General features: G+C 40.6%; 1 protein-coding gene and 1 non-coding gene across 4 annotated transcripts; both read left to right on the top strand.

Annotated features, from left to right (window-relative positions):
- Window positions 1-3,177: 3,177 nt before the first annotated feature.
- Window positions 3,178-21,116, top strand: SLC46A3 (solute carrier family 46 member 3). 3 transcript variants are annotated; one of them, XR_013407816.1, is made up of 6 exons: window positions 3,178-3,685; window positions 4,158-4,370; window positions 8,455-9,325; window positions 9,984-10,135; window positions 11,146-11,229; window positions 17,054-17,073. XR_013407816.1 is itself a non-coding variant. In XM_077974140.1 (6 exons), exons 2-6 carry the CDS (start codon window positions 4,182-4,184, stop codon window positions 19,648-19,650), a joined length of 1,383 nt encoding a protein of 460 aa, XP_077830266.1. In that variant the 5' UTR covers window positions 3,178-3,476; window positions 4,158-4,181; the 3' UTR covers window positions 19,651-21,116. The 3 variants fall into 3 exon arrangements, 2 of the variants coding, with proteins under 2 accessions (XP_077830266.1, XP_014976295.3); XM_077974140.1 differs by lacking the exon at window positions 9,984-10,135 and adding an exon at window positions 19,569-21,116 and having other exon boundaries at window positions 3,178-3,476; window positions 17,054-17,210; XM_015120809.3 differs by lacking the exon at window positions 9,984-10,135 and adding an exon at window positions 19,569-21,116 and having other exon boundaries at window positions 17,054-17,210.
- On the top strand, window positions 17,347-17,452 carry LOC114673662 (U6 spliceosomal RNA). Its single transcript, XR_003724425.1, has one exon. It is a non-coding gene; the product is annotated as a U6 spliceosomal RNA (small nuclear RNA).
- Window positions 21,117-24,953: the final 3,837 nt, after the last annotated feature.

Below are 24,953 nucleotides of genomic sequence, written 5' to 3'. Positions count from 1 at the left end.
GTTAAGTTCAAGAGAAGAGGGTAGGCTTGAAATAAGAGATTTGGAAATAAGAGATTTGGAAATGGTCATATTTGTGGTAGCTGATCTTAAGTGCATATGAAATTGACTGGGAAGAGGTCAGAGCTGAGATAGGGCCTGAGGCACAGCACCATTTGAGAAGCAAGCTCACAGAGGAAACCGAGGTGGAGCTCTCAGGGAAACAGGAAGACAGCCAGGTTATGGAACCCAAAGGGGGAACATATTTCCAGAGGGAGGAATCTATTTCACAGTGTCCAAAGCAACAGAGGTCAAGAAAGACAAGGCTGACATCAGGTTATGAAATTCTCAAGTAGATAAGACCTACTGAGGCCTATTTTGGAAACTTATTGACTAAGGTCATATGATTAGATCACATTTCCCTTCAACAATTTGTGCTTGGAGTTGTATCACATTACTCTTATCAGAGCCATTTTGACAATCATCTACTAAGCAGTAATTGGTATAACTGAAGTCTTTTCATCACATCTTACTTTGCTGATTTGATCAGAAGTAAACAAGTCACTTTCTTCTTGAGACCAACAAAATCTCATAGCTACTCTATTCCATTTTGGATTTTGCCACTTGACCATGGCACTGCCCAGCACAGTATGTGTTCTTCTGAGTTCAGAATGTCTATTTGTGTGTAAGGCAATGACTTAAGTCTCCCATCCATACCTCTTATTGGAATACTATGGAAACTTCTCTTGAACAGCATGATATGACATTGTTTGGACTTCACTTAGTTTGGGCATATCATTTACATATTTAGTCCACTTATTTTCTCATTAGTGGGACATCATTAAGTACGGCTGCTTGGAGCCAATGTGACCATAAGCAGAAACACAAATATAGACACTGAAATAAAATGTCAGTACTTGATTACAAGACAATTCATAACATGCTAACATTAAAATTCTAGGTTATTTAAATGAAAACATAAGATTTCAAAATCCTGGAGACCCCTTTCCCAAAGAATACTCCTCTTGATCTACATTTCAGAAACACGGCCAGGGAGATTATGTCTGGTGAATGGCCACTGCCCCTTGCACACTTGCTTTTATGTTTTATTTCTTCTCTCAGAGTCTTTGAAGGAAGAAGGCTGGAGTGGGAGTCTGTGAGGAGCAGCAATAGCTGTGGAGAAACGGGAGTGACAGGTCTTGATGGTTTCCATATACTTGGTTTTAGAATTGTTTTTACTCCACTGTGCCCAATAGAGTGACAATTAAGAGTCAAGCTTCTTTAATACATACTGAAGCACTTAATATTACTTGGGGGAAAAAAAGGCTTCCATAATGACTGTTGTCACCATGGAGATCAGCAGCAGAACTCATTAAGAAGACCTGGCTTTCTTCTTCACGTGGAAGAGTAGGAATGCAAAGCGTGGAAGTATATTGGACACTAATTATTTTTGCCCCATAAGAAAGGACATCTTCAGCCAGGTGCAGTGGCACATGCCTGTAATCCCAGCACTTTGGGAGGCTGAGGCGGGCAGGTCACCTGTGGTCAGGAGTTCAAGATCATCCTGGTCAACATGGTGAAACCCTGCCTCTACTAAAAATACAAAAATTAGCCGGGCATGGTGGCGCACACCTGTAACCCCAGCTACTCAGGAGGCCGAGGCAGGATAATTGCTTGAACCCGGAAGGCGGAGGTTGCAGTGAGCCAAGATCCTGTCACTGCACTCCGGCCTGGGAGACAGAGCGAGACTCCACCTCAAAAAAAAAAAAAAAAAAAAAAAAAAGGACATCTTCTAAGTGCCATTTAAAATAATCTATTCTTAGCACAAAGTACTGCAATTTAAAATATTATGTCGTCCTTGCAAACTATATCTTACTCGTGTTTGTATATCTTCTTTCCAATATTCATGCTCCATTGTTTGAAACTCATAACAAGTGCTTCATAAATGCTGATTTGAAGAAGCTGAGAAGTAAGATTAAGTGGCAGGTCCAAGGCTACCAGCTACTAAGTAGCAATTAGGACTCACACCAAAGACGTTTAACTCTACATTCAGTGACATAACTGTCATTTAAGGAGTGCTGAGGAAGAGAAAGCAGCTCTGACATCCAGGTGCTGGGACTATCAGCTGGGCCTTGGTGTTGCTAAGAACTTTTCTGGACCATGGTGTTCTGTCGAATGAAGACAATTTCACAGAACACCAAAGTCAGACAAGAGCATTCTGTAACCATGATCAAAACAAAAACAAGACCACGTCGTAATTTTGTCTGAACACGGACAAAATTTAGGCATTGTCTAAACCACAAAAATGACAAATATGTGTGACTGCTGCTTCTTTATCATTCATGGCTTTAGCCTCTGTCTAGTCTTGACTCCTTCTAAATAAGACTTATTAAGATACCCAGTCATAGAATTACTGCCACTTCCTGACAGCAACCAATCCAGAGTAAGGCCTTGCTTTCTTGAACTCTTCCCAAAATCACAGAACACAAGCCCATAGTAAAATCTAACGCCTTCTTACTGAGATGCCCCCACGGTTCCTCACGCATGCATTCCTCCTGGCTTCAAGAAGTAATAGCTCAATTCTTTCACTACAAGCGTGTTCTTGGTGGGTGTATTGGAGAGCACTGACAGCTCCTCCTATGTCCAGGGGTTATGTTGTGTATACATGCTGAGTGTTTAATTAGACAACCCTGTAAGACTGTTATTATCCTCACGTGGCAGATAAAGACATGGAAGTTCATGAAAATTTAACGATTTGCCCAAGTCCCCCTCCCCAGGAAGAGCCAGCGACCACATTCCAACCCTCCACTAACTCTGCATTGAACACTCTCTTTCCTATGCCCTCCACCGGCGCCCCTTCCCCTCTTCTGCTGGCACCTGCCCGCCCGACCGGGATCCTGCTGGGGGCTACAGCCCAAACATGTTACTTTTGCAACAGTTATTTTATGTGTTTATATGAGAAACGCTATTCGGATTCAGAAACGCTTTGCAACTCCAGAGCCGCTGAGCCTGCGGCGCGGCCCAGCACCCAACAGCGGTGCTGAGTGGCTGCTCCGCCGCGCGGGATCCACTCCGGACCTCCGAGGGTGGGTGCACGATCCACTAGCCACTCTCCGGGGGAGAGTGACGTCGGGGTGGACCAATCGCCGCTGGGGCACCGGCTGCTGGGCCCAATCGCAGGAGACCCGGGTAGAACAGTGACAGCGCCGCGGCAGCCGACCCCGCCTCCTGGGCGGACAGCAATGCTCAGCGGGCTGCGGCCGAGTCACCGCCGAGCGCTGGCCGGGCCGCGGACCGACCGACAGAGGCACCGATCGGCCAACTGTCCATTGCACAGAAGGAGCGGCCGCCCCGTGCCCCGCCGCGCCGCGCTGAGGCCAAGTCCGCAGAGCCGCGAGGAAGCCGAGGGCTGCGCGGGGAACCGTGCAGGTGTCACTCGGGACGCGGAAGTGCGCTTGCCGTGGTTTGCTTTACAATACGCTTGAGACTCCCCGACAAGGGTAATTTGGTCGAGTTCGACGGGAAAGTCCCCTCCCCACCCCAGCGCCAGCCGCGCAGCCCGAGGTTACTGTCCCCGGCGCGTCCTCCGTTGCCCCAGTCCAGAGGCTGCCCTTGAACCCGGGCGCGCGCGAGCGCAGGGCATCCGAGGCGACAGTCCCGGGCACGGCCCGACCTGAGCCCAGCCTGGCAGGAAGACTGTAATCGTGGGGTGAGTTAAAAATAAGGCCCTTCTGATTGGGAGCTGCTTTTTAAAACGCCCCCTCCCTGTCCGTTGTTAACACGCAGCAAAATAACAATAACAGTTGTGCAACTGTGTCTTCCCAAAAGGAACCTCATTGTTGAACTTATGAAAAATCGGTTGGCAGTATACAGTGTGGGAACTGTACTGTGATCATTGGCTAACCAAGATGGTGACAATTTATTATTTCAAAGACTCAAAGGCGGCTGGAGTCCTACAATGTCGTAATCATAAAAATGGAAAGCACGGCAACCTCAGGTTGCTACAGAGTACTCTACTCCAAAGTAAAAGTTATTCTCTGAGAAAGTGCTTACTGCCTTTTCTGTTCTCTAGTTTGCTTGTTTAAACATTTACTCCACGAAATTGCTCAAACTTCCCCATCTTTGAATATCTAGCCTCTGGGATGAGACAGATGATCTTTCTCCGTTTTCACTTTTTATAGAATACAGCTACCTACCCAGGCAATATGAAGATTTTATTTGTAGAACCTGCCATTTTCCTTAGTGCATTTGCTATGACTTTGACCAGTCCGCTGACAACGCAATATGTTTATCGGAGAATATGGGAAGAAACTGGCAACTACACGTTTTCATCTGATAGCAATATTTCTGAGTGTGAAAAAAACAAAAGCAGTCCAATTTTTGCATTCCAGGAGGTAAGAAATTACAATATCCATAGTATTTTTAAAAAAGGGAATGTGTATGGGGCTTTTGAGTCAGAGGACCCTGAACTCATCATCCATTGCTCTCTCTAGGGCAGCCATCAAAGTCCTAATTCCCAAACCTAATGGCCTTTACTGGGACCTCACCCCATTTGAAGTTTCCTGACACCTTTCAAATCTGCCTCTTCTTAAAACACCCTCCTCCTCTGCGACACTAGCCCTTCTCCTTTCTCTCGGAAAATGTCACCACAGTGTCATCTCCTCTGTGGCTGTCTCCTTCCTTTGTCCAAAAAAAAAAAAAAAAGTCTGAAAATTGGGGCAGGGCAGGTTGGAATGGGCTACTTGGTGGACGGGGTGGCTGATGTTTCTCTCTCTCCCTTGCTCTCTTCTTCCCCAATCCTTTTACTGTTTCTGCATGTCCCAGTTTTCAGGGACTCGAGAAAGTGGCGCATCACTGAAGATTGTGGGCCAGTGTCTGTCATAGGGTGGGGTGAAGGAGCGTTTATTGTTTGGTGGTGGTGTCCTGTCAAATCAGCCTTGGCTGTCGCGTGTTAAGGAGCAGCTGTGTGAGGACATCTGGAGTGCAGAGTAACCCCCCCACCCCCCGTTTAGCCAGATATTAAGGAGGCTTTCTTCTTCCCTCTCCAGCCACCTCCCCAATTTTTTGTGTGTAAAACAGGATGCACTTCACCATTCTCCTGGTCCCTTGGGCAGTTTTTGACAAAAGTCTATCATTTCAAAATGCAAAGAGATAGTATCCAGGTTTGGAATTTTTTTTTTTTTTCTACAATGCCTCAAAAACAAATCACAGCTGTAAACTCTAAACTCTTCTTCTTGGGGCTATTTTGTGATTGTAAAGGAGTGGTGCTGCCTTCCCAGTGAAAGATAATGAGTTAAAAGGAATTGAGTCACCTCCTGCTGGCTCTGAGAGTCCCTGTGACCGGGAAAAGAGCCTGAGAAGGAGGAAATGGCATATCGCCCAAGAGGCAAGGTTCTAGCACTTCCCGAGGTGTCAGGTGGAACCTTGCTGGGGTGAGGCTAGGCAGTTTGGCACAACCCCTAATCTTACTCATTTCCGCATTCCCATGGGAAATGTTTTCTTGGAAGTGATTGTTTCTGAACAGCCTGGAAGACATCAAGGTTCTGGCATAGAACGCATTATCCTGTGGTGACAAGGATAGGCAAAATGGCTCTGCACCTGAGAAGCCCAGAGTCTCTCTAGGTTGAGAAAAACACACATAAACAGAATAGAGTTTAACAAATCCTCTTAGTTTCAAAATTGGGGTCCTACGTAGGGATGCTCTTCAGATTTTGGCTTTGGAGATGTTTGTTAGATACGTACTTGAATCCCATCCTGGAACCTGTCACACAGTGTTTTTTAACCTTGACTGGACGTTGGAATCACCTGAAGTGTTTTTTGTTTATTATGTATTTATGCATGTATGGTACTTTTTGAGACAGGGTCTCAGTCTGCTGCCCACGCTGGAGTGGAGTGGTGTGGTGATAGCTCTCTGCAACTTTGAACTCTAGGCTCAAGTGATCCTCTCACCTCAGCCTCCTGAGTAGCTGGGACTACAGGCCCTTGCCACTATACTCAGCTAATTTTTAATTTTTTTTTTTTTTTGTAGAGACAGGGTCTTGCTCTGTTCCCCAGGCTGGCTTTAAACTCCTGGCCTCAAGTGAGCCTCCTGCCTGGGCCTCTCAAAGTGTTGGGATTACAGGCGTGAGCCACCGTGCCCGGCATTATTTTATTTTTTTAACTGACAAATAATCATTGTACGTATTCATGGCGCATACAGTGGTGTTTTGATACATACAATGTATAGTGATCAGATCAGGCTAATTAGCATATCCATCAGCTCAAACATCTCTCATTTCTTTGTGTTGGGAACATTCAGTATCCTCCGTCTTGCTCTTTGAAACTATATAATGTATTACTGTTAACTGCAGTCACCCTGTGGTGCTACAGAACACTGAAACTTACTCCTCCTATCTAGCTTAATTTTGTATCCTTTAACAAATCTCTCCTTATAGGCTCTTCAACTTCTGTATTTGATTCTATCCTTTCTTTCAGCTGACCGCTAGGAGCAGGCCGCCTGGTTGCAGTGGGAGGGACCAGGGAGGAGAGGACTAGAATGTCTGGGGAAGTCCGCGGCTCTTGCTGTCTTGGAATGAGGGAAGACAGGCCTTGGTCCAGCCAGCTTGGTGGCTTCTGCAACCGTACAGGTGGCAAGTGTTGGCCCACCTCCAGCCTGGCCCAGCTGCCGAGCACCCTCTATTGCCCAGAGCAGTGGTCTCATGTCAACGATTTTTGCCAAATTTTCAAATTGACTTTTTCATTTATTGTTTCTTGATTGGATTAATATTCAAGAGAAACTACTACTCTGGATCCCTTCCCTTAAAGTTGGTGCTCTTAGACCTCCGGGAACCAGAAACCACCCCTAGCCTCACCTGCCACTCACGCTGGAGTGCCACCCACGCTGGAGTGCCACCCACGCTGGAGTGCCACCCACGCCTATGCTCCGTTTGCTCCTTAGGACAAAGGAACATGTTTGTTTCCCAGGAGGCACCACCATTGCCTTCAGTGATTCATTCAATGACTAAAAAAGGTTTAAATCTGTTTTTTAAATCAGCTTAGCATTTCCCAGTATACAAATGGCACACACTTTTTATATTGACTTTGGAAAATACAGAGAAATGGCAAGCAAAAAATGTTTTAAGATCATGCAAAATTCCTTCCATCAAATAACTAGTATAATGATTGACACATCTTCCAATCTGTGTGTGTATGTCATCTGTCATTGTCATTTTGGTCCTTGGAAGTTGAGTTTATCTTACTCCTCAGGTCATGACATACTACCACCTTTATTTACTTTTTATTTTTTTTTATTTGAGATGGAGTCTCACTCTGTCACCCAGGCTGCAGTGCAATGGCACAATCTCAGCTCACTGCAACCTCTGCCTCCCGGGTTCAAGCAATTCTTCTGCCTCAGCCTCCCGAATAGCTGAGACTACAGGCACAAGCCACCACGCCTGGCTAATTTTTGTATTTTCAATAGAAACAGGGTTTTGCCATGTTGGCCAGGCTGGTCTCAAACTCCTGACCTCAAATGATCCGCCCACCCCAGCCTCCCAAAGTGCTGGGATTACAGGCGTGAACCACCGTGCCTGGCCTTTTTTTCTTTTTTTTTAAGTTTATTTTTAGAGACAGGGTCTCACTATGTTGCCCAGGCTGGTCTCAAATTCCTGGGCACAAGCGAAGCTCCCACCTCGGCCTCCCACAGTGCTGGGATTATAAGCGTAAGCCGCCACACTCAGCCATGGCATGCTACCATCTGTAGACAATGTAAGGCTCCTCTTTCAATTTTATCTTATTCTAAATGTTCTTTTATTTAGTAAATAAAGGAATATGTTTCTCATTAATCTATCTGTGAAGACATAGGTTTAAAAAAAAAGAGGAACAGCCAAGCTCTCCCTAAATAAAGGCTAATTATTTTATTTTATTTTATTTTTTGGTAGAGATAAGAGTTTTACCATGTTGGCCAAGCTGGTCTCAAACTCCTGACCTCAAGTGATCCTCCTGCCTCGGCCTCCCAAAATATGAGGATTACAGGCATGAGCCACCACGCCTGGTCAAAATCTGAAGCTTTTTGATCACCACATTTTACCAGAAGTGTAAAATTCCACACACAAGTACTCAATGGCAACTGTTTTATGCACAAATTGTTTAAAGTATTGTATAAAATTACCTTCAGGCTATATGTATGAGGTACATATGAAACATAAATGAATTTTGTGTTTAAATGTGAGTCCCATCCACAAGGTATCTCATTATATCCCAAAGTCTGAAAAAATCCAAAATCCAAAACACTTCTGGTGTCAAGCATTTCAGATAAGGGATGCTCAGTCTGTATTGCTTTGTAAACTGGATGAAAATGTAAGCTGTATTAGTCCTGCCCATGCACTAGAGATTCCTCATCCATAACCTATTGGCCACAGGGCAAAAAGCATGCACCATGATACTTGTATGCACATTGTGTAAACTACTGTAAACACATTTCTTTTTATTTCTTTGCAGGAAGTTCAGAAAAAAGTGTCACGTTTTAATCTGCAGATGGACATAAGTGGATTAATTCCTGGTCTGCTGTCTACATTCATACTTCTGTCTATTAGTGATCACTACGGGCGAAAATTCCCTATGATTTTGTCTTCCGTTGGTGCTCTTGCAACCAGCGTTTGGCTCTGTTTGCTTTGCTATTTCGCCTTTCCATTCCAGCTTTTGATTGCATCTACCTTCGTTGGTGCATTTTGTGGCAATTATACCACATTTTGGGGAGCCTGCTTTGCTTATATAGTTGATCAGTGTAAAGAACACAAACAAAAAACAATTCGAATAGCTATCATTGACTTTCTAGTTGGACTTGTTACTGGACTGACAGGACTGTTATCTGGCTATTTTATTAGAGGGCTAGGTTTTGGGTGGTCGTTTCTAATTATTGCTGTTTCTCTTGCTGTTAATTTGATCTATATTTTATTTTTTCTTGGTGATCCAGTGAAAGAGTTTTCATCTCAGACTGTTACTATGTCATGTAGTGAAGGCTTCAGAAACCTATTTTACCGAACTTACATGCTTTTTAAAAATGCTTCCAGTAAGAGACGATTTTTACTCTGTTTGTTACTTTTTACAATGATCACTTATTTTTTTGTGGTAATTGGCATTGGCCCAATTTTTATCCTTTATGAATTGGATTCACCACTCTGCTGGAATGAAGTTTTCATAGGTTATGGATCAGCTTTGAACAGTGCCTCTTTTTTGACTAGTTTCCTAGGAATATGGCTTTTTTCTTATTGTATGGAAGATATTCATATGGCCTTCATTGGGATTTTTACCACGATGACAGGAATGGCTATGACCGCGTTCGCCAAGACAACACTGATGATGTTTTTAGGTGAGTTCCAAGTGTAGCTTTAGAACTATGTATTTGATATTCATATAAAATGAATATTGTCTACTGGGGGAAAAACTTTAATATAAAGCCCTCTATTTAAGCCATTCTAGTTCAATTAAAGGGCAATAGCTAGTTTGCCAGGAGTCAATAAGCTGAAAGCCAAATTTGCTTTTAAAAATTTAATTCATGGAATAACCGCATTTCCCAAATTTGTATATTTGCCACGAAATTGTTTTCAGGAACGTTCTTGTTATGAGTCAGTTCTTCCACATAGCTTTCATTAAAGTGAACATTTCTTAAAATGCTACTAAGAAGACTACTTTCCATAAAAATATTGAGGACAATGATATAAGGTATACTAAAAATACTTACAAGACAAAAAACTATGTCAATTTAATATATTCAAGAAGAAATTTTTTAAAGGCAGGTTTTGCAAATTGACCTTTCAGCAAATTGGCCATTTCATAAATTGATTTTTGATGAATTGCTGGTTGGCAAATTAGCCTGCTTCCTTACCTACCTACCTCATAACGGTTTTTGCAGGATTCGAATGAGATACTGCATTGGAAAAGGCTATGGAACTATCAAATGAGACTCTGGGAAAGGTCCAGTTCACTCTTTTCTCTAATAAAGGTGTTAACCCCTTATTATCTTGCAGGGAAGCAGTGTGACCAAACAGAATTGGGCCCAACTTCCATCTATAGTCCTAGATGGTCTTGGACAAGTTACTGAACTACTCTCAGCCCTAATTTTCTCATCTGTAAAATGGGCATGGTACTACCTAATTTAGAGGATTACAGTGAATATTAGGTAGTTGTCAAGCACTCGCTTAGCACAATCCCTACCATTCAATAATGGCCAGTTTTTCTCCCTGTCTCCCTAAGAGCTGCCAAGGCCAAGTAAGTTAACCTATGTGAAAACGCTTTGAGAACGGTAAAGTGATCTGCTAATGTCATATTTTACTATTTTATGATGTAATTAAAACTACTGACTATTAAGGGTCATAACTGAAGACCAGAGGTAATTTGTGTTTATGAAGTTATTCTGCCACAAAGATGAACAGGCAAGATGATAAAGAACCAGTTTACCAATAAATGAATCAATATAATAAAGGCATGCTAACACTAAGAGTGCCAAGTCTGAAAAAAGCACAAACAAAAACGAATTCGCAGTCACAATTTGCTAAATAAGAGGTTAATACATAATTAGGAAAATAAGCAGACCAGTCTTTTTTTTTTTTTGAGACGGAGTCTCACTCTGTCGCTAGGCTAGAGTGCAGTGGTGTGATCTGGGCTCACTGCAACCTCTGCCTCCCAGGTTCAAGCGATCCTCCTGCCTCAGCCTCCCAAGTAGCTGGGATTACAGACATGTGCCACCAGGCCTGGCTAATTTGGTATTTTTAGTAGAGACAGGGTTTCTCCATGTTAGTGAGGCTGGTCTCGAATTCCTGAACTCAGGTGATCCAACTGCTGTGGCCTCCCAAAGTGCTGGGATTACAGGCATGAGCCACTGAGCCTGGCCAGCAGATCAGTCTTAATCGGCAGATTATATAAATAGATCTAGACCTAAAAACTACATGATCTCTTGTTCTTTGCACTGGAATAGGAATTCTCGAGTAAATTAACCTTAAACTGACCTGTCCATAGTCTACTTTAGTTCATCAAACAGAGTTCTACAATTAATTCATTCCATTTTTAGATACAATGAGTTAGGATGCTTGTAGAAAAGGAAATATTTAGGCAGCGTGAAAGTGTTTCCTGTTTTAAATTGACCGTTAGCTTTCAGAATACGCCAGTGATGTTGAACCCTTTCTCTCACAGCCAGGGTGCCGTTCCTTTTCACTGTTGTGCCATTCTCTGTTCTCCGGTCCATGTTGTCAAAAGTGGTTCATTCGACTGAACAAGGTGAGTTTAATTTGCTTAAGAAATATGAATCTACCATCTTTACAAACTCAAATCTGTGTACAACAATGTTTAATGCTTCAGAATATTCTACAGCCCTTTTTATGCACAGATCTCCTTTTGAATAAAGTGGTAAGCTCTGTGAGGAAAAGGCTTACATTCTTGTAAGGGAGCCCCTACCTAGGGCCTTGTACTTCAGAGAGCTCACCGGGCTCTGGGCCATGCCCCACCCTAAGAAGAAAGGAGACCTCAGCGCCAGGTGGGAGATGCCCTCTGGGAGCTCACCATATCTCCTTCCTTCTGGACTGAACTCTGCCCACCTGGATTCCTGCAATTCCCAGCCCAGAACATGTCCAGTAAGGGCCTAGATGATCCTCTTCCTCAGCCACCTTCTCCTGAGGGTGGACGGTGCCCAGTGTGCTCACCTGTAGACCAACGAAGGAGCCAAGGGGCGACTCCTTATAGAGGGTCTGGCTGGACCTTGGAATCGCAGGATGGGGGTGCTCTACACCCACATGTAAATGACCCTTTCTGAGTAGGGTGGTGCAAAGGGTAGAGCAGAATGGGGGTGGGCTCCAGCTGGGCACCAAAGGCTGAGGGCCAGTTCACCCTGGGCCACCCTGTTCCTACATGGAACTCTGAAAACGTCTGAGAAGCCTCCGTGTGTGCTGGTCTTCTAGATCATTCATTACAAAGGGATATTTTTCACAGTACGAAGGCATAATATATTTTAGTTAACAGTTTGTTAGCCAGATTTCAAATAACTTTAAAATCCTTAGAATATAATATAGAGGCCTCTAATCATGTTCTTACACTGGCCCCTACAAATGTCACAGCTGGGCCTGACTCAGAATCCTGGCAGAAAACGTGGTCCCACTCAGCTGGTTCAATCGAGCGACTTTCATGAAGGCCATTATAGAGAGTGGGCAATGTCAGGGCAGCCAGAGAGATGCCCCAGATAGGAAGCAGAGAAGAAACACCGTACCCCTTCCCCTGTTTCACCCTTTTAACCAAGTGCAGCAGGAACTCAGGCCAGCACGAAAGTCCAAGCCATACAGTCTGTGGGGTCAGCCTCCCAAGCACAGAGCAGGGCACACAAAGTCAGACAGTTGAAGGGGTGGGCAGAGAATAACCAGGATGCAGCAAAGACAAAAATTAAATGTTCAGTGAGAACTAGTTACTAGTTAGATATCAGGCATATGGGGTTGTCCTCCTTCCCTTTTGTATCATATGAATCTTATTAGACATTGGCACTTTCTTTAATGTCATATCTTAGCCCAGTGCTATGAATGTACTTATTTGATTTATGAATAATTCATAATTATGCTACTGTATTTTTACCCGTTTAGTCAACACTGGAGAAGACTACATAATTCAATAAATTAAAAATATGCTTTCTTTCTTTCTTTTTTTTTTTTTTTTTTGAGACAGTTTTGCTCTTGTTGTCCAGGCTGAGGTGCAATGGTGCGATCTCAGCTCACTGCAACCTCCACCTCCTGGGTTCAAGCAATTCTCCTGCCTCAGCCTCCTGAGTAGCTTGGATTACAGGTTCCTGCCACCAGGCTTGGCTAATTTTTGTGTTTTTAGTAGAGACGGCGTTTCACCATGTTGGCCAGGCTGGTCTTGAACTCCTGACCTCAGGTTATCGTCCCGCCTTAGCCTCCCAAAGTGCTGGGATTACAGGCATGAGCCACCGTGCCCGGCCTCTTATTTTACACTCATAAGATGAAGCTTTATATTCACGCATTTGTTTATAGATGATGTGATGATGATTACTTTGAAAACCACTAAAGAATGGAAAAATTTATATAAACTATGTAAAAATCTATCTGCTTCTTTGGATTATGCAATAGTTTCTTAGATATGACACCAAAAGCACAACAACAAAGGAAAACATTGATAGATTAGACTTCATCCAAAAATTTCACTCAAAGTTTGTCCTTTGAAAAGTTTTTATGTTTCAAAGGACAACATCAAGAAAGTGAGGCCAGGAGCAGTGGCTCACACCTGTAATCCCAGCAGTTTGGAAGGGCAAGGTGGGCGCATCACCTGAGGTCAGGAGTTCGAGACCAGTCTTACCAACATGGTGAAACCCCTTCTCTACTAAAAATACAGAAAGGAAAGGAAAGGAAAGGAAAGGAGAGGAGAGGGGAGGGGAGGGGAGGAAGGAGAGAAAGGGCAACCGACAACCCACAGAATAGGAGAAGATATTTGCAAATTGTATTTGTCTGATCAGGAACTTGTATGCAGCATATTTAAGAACCCTTAAAATTCAACAACAAAAAGACAGCTCAGTTTAAAAATGGGCAAAGGATTTGAACAGAAGATATACAAATGACCGATAAGCACATGAAAATGCTGGATATCTTTAGCCATCAGGGAAATGCAAAGCAAAACCACAGAGTGAGACCCACGGGGGTGGCCAAAATAAAATAGGCCATAGCAAGTGTTGATGAGGATGTGGAGAAATTGGAGCCCTCATACACGGCGAGTGGGAACATAAAATGGTGCAGCAGCTGTGCAAAGCAGTTTGGCAGTTCCTCAGAAAGTTAGTTGCCTTATGATTCAGCAATCCCTCCCCTACTTACATACCATGAGAAGTGAAAGCATATGTCCACACAAAATCTTGTTCATGGCAGCATTATTCATAATAGCCAAAAAGTGAAACCTATGCAAATGTTCATGAACTGACAAATGGATAAACAAAATGTGGTTTATCCATCCAGCAAACTGCTCTTCTGCAATAAAAAGAAATATTATTCTGTTACATGCCGTAACGTGGATGAACTATGAAATGATTATGCAAAATTTAAGAAGCCAGTCACAAAGGGCCACATATTGTCATTTAAATATGATTCTGTTTACGTGAAATGTGCAGAATAGGCAAATCCATAGAGACAGAAATTCGATTAGGGCTTGACTGGGGCTGGGGAAGGGGAATGACTACTTATGGGTACACAGTTTATTTTGGGGCTGATGAAAATGTTCCACAGATAGTGGTGATGGTTGCACAACTCTGTAACATACTAAGAACCACTGAATTGCAGACTTTAAAAGGGTGAGTTTTGTGGGATGTTAATTATATCTCAATAAAGCTGTTGGGGAAAAAAATTTACCTGCTTTGATTTAGAGCTAAAATAGAGCTGTCAAGATGTATAGTTTATTTTTGTTTATATTTGGTTTAGTTTATGAAGCCTTTTAAAAAGTCATCTCCGCCAGGTGCAGTGGCTCACACCTATAATCCCAGCACTTTGGGAGGCCGAGGTGGGAGGATCACTTGAGGCCAGGAGTTCAAGAGCAGCGTGGGCAACAGAGGGAGACTCTATCTCTATGAAAAATAAAAATAAAAATAAAAAAGTCATATCATACTGTTAAATACAGTAATATTTTAAAATGTTTACATTTTGGCGTTTCTTATTCTGAATTCCGGTAACTGTGAATTGTGACTTCATTATTCTGGGATACTTATTTTGTTCTTAACTGCAAACTAAACAATCTTTTGGATGATGCCAACATTTCTATAACTAAATGTATTATTATTCTTCATTATTATTTAAAGTGGACATTTTTGTGAAAGTATTAGGCACTTTAAATAATGAGAGGAGTGGGGAAATACTGCCGAAGTTTTCAGGAGCCTCTCGTTATTTCTATTATCTTAAATAAGAAAGGTAAGAAAATGGAATTCCAGTAATTATTTTGAAATCTCTACACTCTGCACCACTGTGAACTCATAGCTGAAGCTGCCTTGGACTATTTTACCTGGGCATCACCCATATACTCCTTGTGATTATAAATTGGGATACAGTAAAACAGACTTGATTTTTGAAGTCTATTCCATTAAAAAAGAAACAAACAATTTAGAAGATGAACTCAATTGGACTTATCCTTTAATCCTGTTTTATCTCTGGCAACTATTAAACAAGTTGAACTGCTCAGAGAAGTTGGGCAATAAGCTAAAGCTACTTCATAATAGTATGGTTCCATCAGAACAGATGGTGCAGAGTCTGACCTATTTCCCATCAAGAATAGATTAAAACCCTTATATAATAGAACTAGTGCTGTGCAGTCTGTTTTCCATAGCACTATTCCTGGCTGCAGCAGGAGATCAGAAATAAAAGAAAATAATGTAGTTAGACAAGTAGAAGAGCATCCTTCCAATTAAACGGACTTAATGTATTATCATAAATCATGGAGGCAGTAAGTCTGCATGCTACTTGATGACTGGTAAATGGGATCCTGAATTAAGCTTTTATTCATTCATTTGACAAATATTTATTAAATGCCTGCCATGCACCAGGACAGCTGAGCCCTAGGGATACAGCTGTGAGCAAGGCAGATCGACAAAGCTTTCATTTTAGTTAAAAGAAGACACATAAGTGATCACATGATATTTCACAGAGATAGATGTATGTTTTATGAAGGTATGTCCTATCACTCAGTGAATAATTTGAAGCAATATATGAGAATATGTACAATAAAATGAAAAAGTTTAAATAGATAAAAATCAATACACGGTCTAAAAGATCAAGACCATGGGGAAAATTAGAATATAGACAAACCATATCTAATTTTGAAAGATAACCCTCAAGCTTGGCCTTTTCCTTCCTATCAGTCCAAGCAAACACAGTTATTTACATGATGTGTATTGTCAATAAGAAAAATGCATTGCAGTTTATCATGGAAAAGTAAACTTGGCAAAGTGGGGAATAAGCATAGTGGCTTGTTGACAAAATCTGCAGAAAGCAGAAGATACATATATAGGAACTGAGACCAAGAAAGCCAGATCAAGCTGACTGAAAGTGGTCATGAAATTTTATATCTGATGATGAGCAATTTGACAAAGAGGAAGAAAAGCACATGAAGATGGTCAGGCTGTCTTTGGAGGTTTAACTCTTCAGTTGACATGGTCTTAGATTCCAGATGAAACTAAACCTAGGTAGAATACTGTCTGTTTCTGATTGTGAGCTTGTACTGACCATGCAGACTTCATGAACAATGCTGAGTGGCCTACCCTTGACCAGCTTTGGTGTATAGCAAGTATGACCGTGGCAGAATCCCCATTCTTCATCTTGTAAGGCACCTTAGGGCAGAGGCAGTTGCAAGCAATAAGGTGGAAACAGATGTTTTCAAGAATCACTTAACATTAAACTGTGGCATAAACCTTCACTAGAGCACGGGATGGTTAATTTGATGAGTCAAACATGCAGAATCTAGTGGTGATGGAATTTTTTGGTCACACTGAAGAGGGGGATAAAATTCCAATTGCAGAATGTATGATAAGAGTCTCCTCTCCGCCTGCAGCTGTCACTTTTGCCAGACTGAGGAGCAGATAAGGGTTTCTTTACCTTTCAAAAGGCTCTTGCAGGAAGCATTGCTTGTTAGGAGCCATCCTGCGCTTTCAGGCATCACAGATTAGCATGGGGACGGAGGGTGGGAGACAGCATCCTGAAGAGCCGGGGTAGGTGTGGCTTTGCCTGGGGCTGTGGCAGAGAGGCAAAGACCTGCAGTGGCAGAGACCTGCAGTTTTCAAAAGAGTCAGCTGCATTGTCTTTTTAGCTTTGCCCTGTGGACACTGGAACTCAGCTATCTGGAGTTTTCAACATCTCTCCCATCAGGTCCAAGGAGAACCTTTGCCTTAGTTTCCTCAGCTGCAGAATGGGCTGCTGACTTCCTAGGGACTTTGAGGGAATAACGTGCACTTCATTCACCAAGCAGTGCCCTCATGTTTACTGTTTTCAATGAATAACAGTTGTCTTCGTTAGTTTGTGTTTGTTGTTTTGTAATTCTGCCTTTTCTTTTTCTCCCTCTATACCCCTACCCCAAACAGGTACCCTGTTTGCTTGTATTGCTTTCTTAGAAACACTTGGAGGAGTCACTGCAGTTTCTACTTTTAATGGAATTTACTCAGTCACTGTTGCTTGGTACCCTGGCTTCACTTTCCTGCTGTCTGCTGGTCTGTTACTACTTCCAGCCATCAGTCTATGGTATGTCATTATTTTTAGTCATTTTATCAAAGGGCATATGGATTAAGTGAATCCCCTAACCTCACCAGTAAAATTACATAGATCTGTTGAAATTTTGCCTCAGAATGTGCTTTTCTCAAGAACTTTTAGACATGAAGTGCTCGCTTCAGCAGCATGTATACAAAATTGGAATGATACAGTGAAGATTAGCATGCTCCCCGTGCAAGGATGACATGAAAATTCATGAAGTGTTTCATATTTTAATAAAATAAATTTTTTTAATTAAAAAAAAGAGAGCCGGTCATGGTGGTGTATGCCTGAAGTCCCAGCTACTCAGGAGACTGAGGCGGGAAGATCATTTTGAGCCCAGGTGTTTGAGACCAGCCTGGACAACATAGCAAGACCCCCATGTCATTAAAATAAATAAAAATATGTGAAAGCATCTGTCAACAATTTTGGGAGACTTAGGAAGAAAAAGAGAGTGACATGCATAAAGAACTCAAAGAAAGACTGTTCGTTATAACTCCCCGCCTTTAAACCATTGATTAAATTAGCATCTAAGATTAGAGATGTATACCTTAAACTATGATTTCCCAGAGTACAGTATCCCCTGATGGTCAAATATTGCTGTAATTAGATTGACTTTCACGTGGATTCTTGTATAAATGACAAAAGCAGATAGGATGTGCTGACTATTGAGTTCTCTTTCCAGAGTTGGCTTGTTTAATGACTTTGTCTGGTTTTAATGACTTGTTTAAACTTCTGTTTAAATGTTTTTAAATTTAAATATTCAAATTAAAGAAGCACAAAATTCCATTTATGAATAGTACATATAATGGATAGATCAGAAGCATAAATATAAGAGCAATATTTATGCCTTCTTTTTGCTTTCTATTTAACAAAAAATGTGAGCTGGCAAGATGAATGATGGCTGAAATGTCCAAGCAAATTTATTTGACACATTAATGAAGAGCTCATTAATCTGTTTCTGCTGAGCTCTGTGCATTTCATGTGACTGATAGCATAGCACAGTGATGGGAATCAAGGCAGTGGAGACACAAGAAGCCAGGCCTTCTCTGCTTTCTCCTAAGCGCTTTGGGGTAAGGCTCTGAGTTAGGGAGGAAAGTACCTATAAGCACAGGTGTTAAGCATCCTGCCAAGATGGCAGACTCCGGAACGGGCCGGCTCATGTCTTACTCATAGTAGGAGCTCAGTACTTACTGTTTCTACTGAATTCTGATACCTAGATCTGTGTCAGACAGAGAACAAGAGTATTTGCAGTTCCTCTAATTTTGATGAAAAGTTATTTATACTAGTTATCTTTTTTAAAAAGAGACTATTCATCTATTGAATTAACAAAATTACCAGTACATTCTGCGCTGGTGAGCACATAAGACAACTGATCTTACACACTGTTGATAATAGTGCTATTCAGCTGTATCATAAAGCAATTCATGAACGTATCAAAAGCTCTTTTTTCAAAGTTCATAGTGATTGATCCAGCAATTCCTTTTAGAAACATACTCTAAAGAAATCTTCAGTAATGTTGTCAAAAATTGATATATAAAAATGTTAATTACAGCAAAAAAATTTTAAATGACCAAACTGTCAAACAGTGGGAGAATGTTTAAGTAAATGATGGTACAGCCATTTCATGAAAAATAACTAATAAGAATTGTAGCAGGCACCATGGCTCATGCCTGTAACCCCAGCACTTTGGGAGGTTGAGGCAGGAGGACTGCTTGAGGCCAGGAGTTCAAGACCAATCTGGGCAACATAGTGAGACTCTCATCTTTACCAAAAAAAAGAGATTTTTTTAAAAAGTAGGAAAATAAAATTTAAATTAAAGAAGAGAATTGCATACATGGTGAGTAGAATAATAGGTAATTCTAATTTTAGTCTTCATATATTTATAAATTCTGCTATAACTAATAGATAAAAGGCAGTTGTCCTTTTAATAATAAGGTAAATGTAGATGGGCTTCTGAGTTTTTTTTTAACCCTACACTGCTCAATATTTTAAAAATCAAAATTACATGCTGTCTTACCTCCAAAGTTTCTGGGCTTCAGTTACAGCGATCGAACAGGAACTTCCTTAATAGCTTTAGTTATAACTAGTTTATGTGGACTACACAGAGTTAACAATGGGACAGATGGGATATCTTAGGGGTCTAGAAGATTTTAAAAAATCATGTAGTTTTTAAATTATTTTAAGAATACCACGCATGAATCAGCTGGATTCAAAATGCCAGGATACTCCTCCTAATAATCTGCATAATTTATTAAAAGCTATATAACTGGGAAAAAATGTTGGAAAACAGATTACTTATTTATGTATTGTCTTAATCTCAACTCTAAAATGTCTTGTTTCGTTTTATAGTGTTGCCAAGTGTATCAGCTGGAATGAGGGAAGCTATGAACTTCTTATACAGGAAGAATCCAGTGAAGACAATAGAAGTTAATTCAATAGAAGTTAATTCAATCCAGTTAATTCAATAGAAGAATCCAGTGAAGAATGCTTCAGACAGATAACTGTGAATCTATGAATGCACATATCACATACTGTGACTTCTGAAGACTGTAAATGAATTCCACAATCAGTGCTTCACTGAGAACCCATTTGATGTATCTTTTCTCCTAAGCTGGACAGTCAGAGAGACAGCTCCTGGCTTTAGCTTCTTGCGGTACCACACACTTTGAGCACTTTGTGCGTATCATGCAATGTACTTGCAATACACAGAACAAATCTCAAATACGCCTCACTTTTGGACACAGAAGAGAAACATTAAAACTTAAGGGTGCAAGGTGGGATCAAGAAACTTGATCAGGTCAAAAGCAATAATCTCCCTGACATATTCCAGGCTCTTACACTGAGACCAAAGAGAAATCTTTACCTTAGTTTCTTCATCAGCAGAATGGGTTTCTGGCCTCTCTCAGGGATTTTTGAAGGCATAATGAAAATTATGATGAATCATTCATTGGTAGGAAAATAATGATGTAAGTTTCACATATGTGTAATTTTACCTATACTTCTTAATGCTTCATTTGATAGAGCCTGTTAAGCTGCTATTGATAGAGCTTATATACTGACTTCTGAAGACTGTACACGAATTCCACAATCAGTGCTTCACTGATACAAAATCCTTAAAAGGGAGGCACTTTAAAGACTATGTATTTTTCACTTTTCTTAATATGTTTCATCAGTGACAGGCATGATAATGTTTCTAATGTAATGGGTAATTGGGAAAAATAGATTAGAAATAAAATTGCTCTAAAGAAGTTAAAAAACTGAATGAACAGCTAATAGTGGTATAAAAAACTGAATGAACAGTAATGTTTGGAGCCAACATGTTGTCCCTTGTGTTAGTAAAAGGATATTCACATTCCATGATCCCTGGCTGAGTTCCACCTCTAGTCTTTCTTACCCAGCTGTTGTCTATCCTTGTTCAATTAGAAATACTGATAAGAGAATTTTTAGAATACAGATCTTGTACTCCTTAAATTTGAATCCGTCAGCATTGTCACTCATAGGAAAATGATCAAACAAGCAAGCCAGTCATGATTTGACCCCTTTCCATCTCATTTCTGACTGCCTTACACTCATCCTGAGGTCCACCTTGGTCTCTCAAAACACCATGTGCTCTCATGCCCCCATGTCTTTTCACACACTGTTCCATTTGCTCTTCCTCCCACATTACACTGAAACTTTCTAGCCTCAGCCAAAACATTGCTTCTTCTGCATAGCAGCCTTCTTGACATCCCTTCTTACTCCCCAGTCCCTACAGGGCTTCCGTAGCTCTTTGTGCGTACTTCAATCCCAGCATTTTCCATCAACTTGTAATTGTTTCTGCTACCTGACAATCATCGCCTTGAGTACTGGGACAACCTTTGATTACTCATATCTTCAATAAATGTTTGTTGAACTAAACTAAATGACTACAAAATTTTATTTTTACTTGTAAAAATCATTTAAATCTATATATTTAATGCCTTATGAGAGTAACCACTGTTATCATGCCAATCATTAAGCCAGCCTTGCAGACAAATTGAAAAATATGCCAGCTTATACACTTTTAAAATTGATTTACAGTATTTTCATAGGTCCTTTAATACCTCCCATTTTCTAAGTTACCATAAATAATAACACAAATGCCCTAAAGTGCAACTAAATTATTAACTTCACTGTAATCTCTTGAAAGCAGATACGATCTTCTGTTTTATAGTATTGCTTAGGACTTTAAGGAAATCAGTGATTGCTTGACTAGTGAATAGCACATTTAATATACTAGAAATTCTTATTTCCAAGATCGTTCCTTTTAGGTTAAGCTAGTATCTTCTGGGCTTGAGGGCCCATGTAATAACTAAGTGATTCTCAGATTGACTGATACATTTTTGTTTTCCTTCCTGTCCAAGGTTCTTCCCAAACCAAAAGAAAAAGCATCTTACAGTTTATAAAGTAGATATTCATTCTCCTCATTTTACGGAAGAGGAAGGTAAGTCTCACAGAGATTTGGCTTGACTGTGGTTATTCACTGCCTATCAGCATTACACATGAATGGACTTGACCCTACTGACGTTCTTCATAGCTAGGGTTTGCAGTAACAGATTATAAACCCCAAAGCAAGAATTGCATATGTGTAGCATGATGTACCCATCAAAAACACATTAACAAAAAACTGTACCCAACTAACTGCCTATAATTATCTTTTTTGAGTTTAGACAAGATGGTCTATAAAGTCTCTTCCAGCTCAACAGCCCATGGTTTTACACATCTCATCTGAACTGAAGAGGTACTGTGTAATACAGTTGAAGGGTTAACAGATGGTTTCTCAGTTGAGCAAAAAGTCGATTTGAGAGGTAGCAAGTATATCAGGAGATTAGATTGAGGTGACCAAGGGCAAAAATGTAGCACAAATGAACCTAACTATCTCCAAAGTGTCTAGCCTAAGAGACAATTAGTAAATGTGGTGCTGAAGAGATGAGAGAAGCATGCAAGCTGATGGGATGGGGAACTATAGACTCAAAACAGAAATGGAAAAAAAAAAAAAAAGATCTAATTTCCCATCATGTAACCCAATTATCTGAAGAAAGAATGTTAATGGAAGGACTTGTCTTTATGGAGCCCATTTAAAGATAAACCAAAGAGGAAAAAAACATGTTCCATGTTATCCAGCAGTGTACAAAGGAGGTTAGATTACTGTATCTACTAGAAATGAAGTTTCTCATCATTACAGAGGACTAGTCAATGAGATTGTCCACAGCCTGCATTGCACGGCCTCAAACATCTAAATCCCTTTTCTCCACTTCCATACTCACTAAATAATTGTATCTGGAGTTGGTTCCTTCTGGTGGGTTCACAGTCTCACTGACTTCAAGAACAGAGCCACAGACCTTCACGGTGAGTGTTACAGCTCTTAAAGATGGCATGGACCCAAGGAGTGAGCAGCAGCCTGATTTACTGTGAAGACCCAAAGAACAAAGCTTCCACAGCACGTAAGGGGACCCGAGTGGGTTGTGGCTGCTGGCTTGGGGGTGGCCAGCTTTTATGTTCTTATTTGTCCCCACCCATATCCTGCTGATTGGTCCATTTTACAGAGTGCTGATTTGTCCATTTTACAGTGTGCTGGTTGGTCCATTTTACAGAGTGCTGATTGGTCCATTTTACAAACCTCTAGCTAGCTACAGAGCACTGATTGGTGCATTTTCACAGGGCACTGATTGGTGCATTTTACAATCCTCTCCTAAGACAGAAAAGTTCTGTAAGTCCCCACCTGACCCAGAAAGTCCGGCTGGCTTTACCTCTCATAATCCTCTAGTTACTCATTCAATGCCCAAGAATCTTGACAATAGAATAATGTGCCCTGGGTTCAGTACTGTTTTAAAGAAATCCCTGCATATATGAGAACTATCTGAAGAATTAAAAAATAAAAATAAAATAAATAAATTAGTAAAAATAAAAATCTCTGGCCTCATGTACTGGAGATTCTGTTTCAGTAGCTCTGCAGTGAGTTCTTGGAATGTATTTCTAAAAGCTCCCCGGGTGACTGATACACATCCAGACATGGAAACTACTGCCCTAGATGAGTGATTTTCAACCCTAAATGCACACTATAATAATCAGTGTTGGGGTGGGAAGTAAAATGAATACAAACACAAAGTCTTATTCTCATCCAGCAGTTCTCAACCTGCCGAGTCAAATCACCTGGGGAGCTTTTGAAACTTCCAATGGCCTAGTCTCAGCTCAAACACATTAAATTAGAATTTCTAGGTATGAGATCCAGACAGTATTTTTTTTCAGACGTTCTCCAGGTGACTCCAGTATGTGGCTAGAGTTGAGAATCACTACTCTAGGTCAGGGGCTAGAAAACATTTTCTGTAAAGGGCCTGAGAGTAAACAGTTTAGGCTTTGTGGATTATACAGTCTGTCGCACTCCTTAACTTTGCCAATGTAGCACAAAGTAACCAAAGACCATACAAAAATAAATGGGCACAGCTGTGTATGATCAAGATGGGGCCTGGCCCAAATGGTTTCATTGCTAAACATTTAAGGAATAAACATATTAGTATTACCTACAGCTTTTCTAGAAAATAGAAGCAAGGAACACTTCCCAACTCATTTTATGAAGTCAGCATTACCTTCATGTAAAACCAAAGAAGTTACAAGAAAAGTAAATTATGAATGTGTGTCCCTCATAAACACAAATAAAAAATTCACAACAAAATATTAACAAATCAAGCAATATATTAAAAAGATTATATATACTGACCAAGCGAGGTTTATCCTGTGAATGCAAGGCTGGCTCAACATTTAAAAATTACTTTATCACAATATTAACAGAATAAAGGGGAAAAAACCCACACGATCATATCAATAGATGCAGAAAAGATATTTATCAAAGTTCAACATCCATTTATGATAAAAATTCTCAAGAAACTAGGGATCAAACTGATAAAGGGCATCTATTTTATTTTTTAAAAACCTTACAGCTAATGAAACTTTATGGTAAAAGGCCTGGCTGCTTTCCCTCTAAGATTGGGAATAAGGCAAGTGTATCCAGTCTAACAACTCCTATTCAACACACCATGCTGGAAACCCTAGACATAAGGCAAGAGAAGGCAATAAAAGGGATATAGATTGGGAAGGAAAAAGTAAAACTGTTTATCTGCAAATAACATGACATAGAAAATTCTAAAGAACCTTCATTAAGATAAAGAAACTACTAGAACTAATAAATGAATTTAGCAAGGCTGTGAAATATAAAGTCGATATGTATGAATCATTGTATTTCTGTATACTAGCAACAAACAACTGAAAAAATTAAGGTTAAAACAAACCATTTAATAAAAGCATCAAAAAACATAAAATACCTAGGAATAAATTTAACAAAATATGTGCAAGACCTGCATGCTGAAAACTATAAAACACTGCTGAAATTAAATAAGACCTAAATAAATGGAAAGAAATTCAAGTTGATGGATTAGAAGACTCAACATTAAGATATGAAAGTTAATACAAAATTTCTAGAAGAAAATAACAAGAAAATCTTCATAATTTTGGGTTAGGTGAAGATTTTAGATAGGACCCCAAAGATGTAAAACACATACACATAGTTTAATTGGATTTCATCTAAATTAAAATGTTCTGCTTTGAAATACACAGTTAAGAAAATAAAAAGAAGTGGGTGCAATGGCTCACACCTGTAATCCCAGCATCCTGGGAGGCTAATGCAGACAGATCGTTTGAGCCCAGGAGTTCAAGACCAGC

Source organism: Macaca mulatta, chromosome 17, assembly GCF_049350105.2.
Source record: "Macaca mulatta isolate MMU2019108-1 chromosome 17, T2T-MMU8v2.0, whole genome shotgun sequence".
Taxonomy (NCBI): domain Eukaryota; kingdom Metazoa; phylum Chordata; class Mammalia; order Primates; family Cercopithecidae; genus Macaca; species Macaca mulatta.
The sequence above is the reverse complement of the archived record's forward strand: the minus strand, read 5'-3'. Positions and strand labels throughout refer to the sequence as shown.

Coding starts and splice junctions, on each gene's coding strand:
- SLC46A3 (XM_077974140.1), top strand. CDS start 4,182: ATGAAGATTTTATTTGTAGAACCTGCCATTTTCCTTAGTGCATTTGCT. Junction 4,371..8,454: donor CAATTTTTGCATTCCAGGAG/GTAAGAAATTAC, acceptor ATTTCTTTGCAG/GAAGTTCAGAAAAAAGTGTC. Junction 11,230..17,053: donor GGTTCATTCGACTGAACAAG/GTGAGTTTAATT, acceptor TACCCCAAACAG/GTACCCTGTTTGCTTGTATT.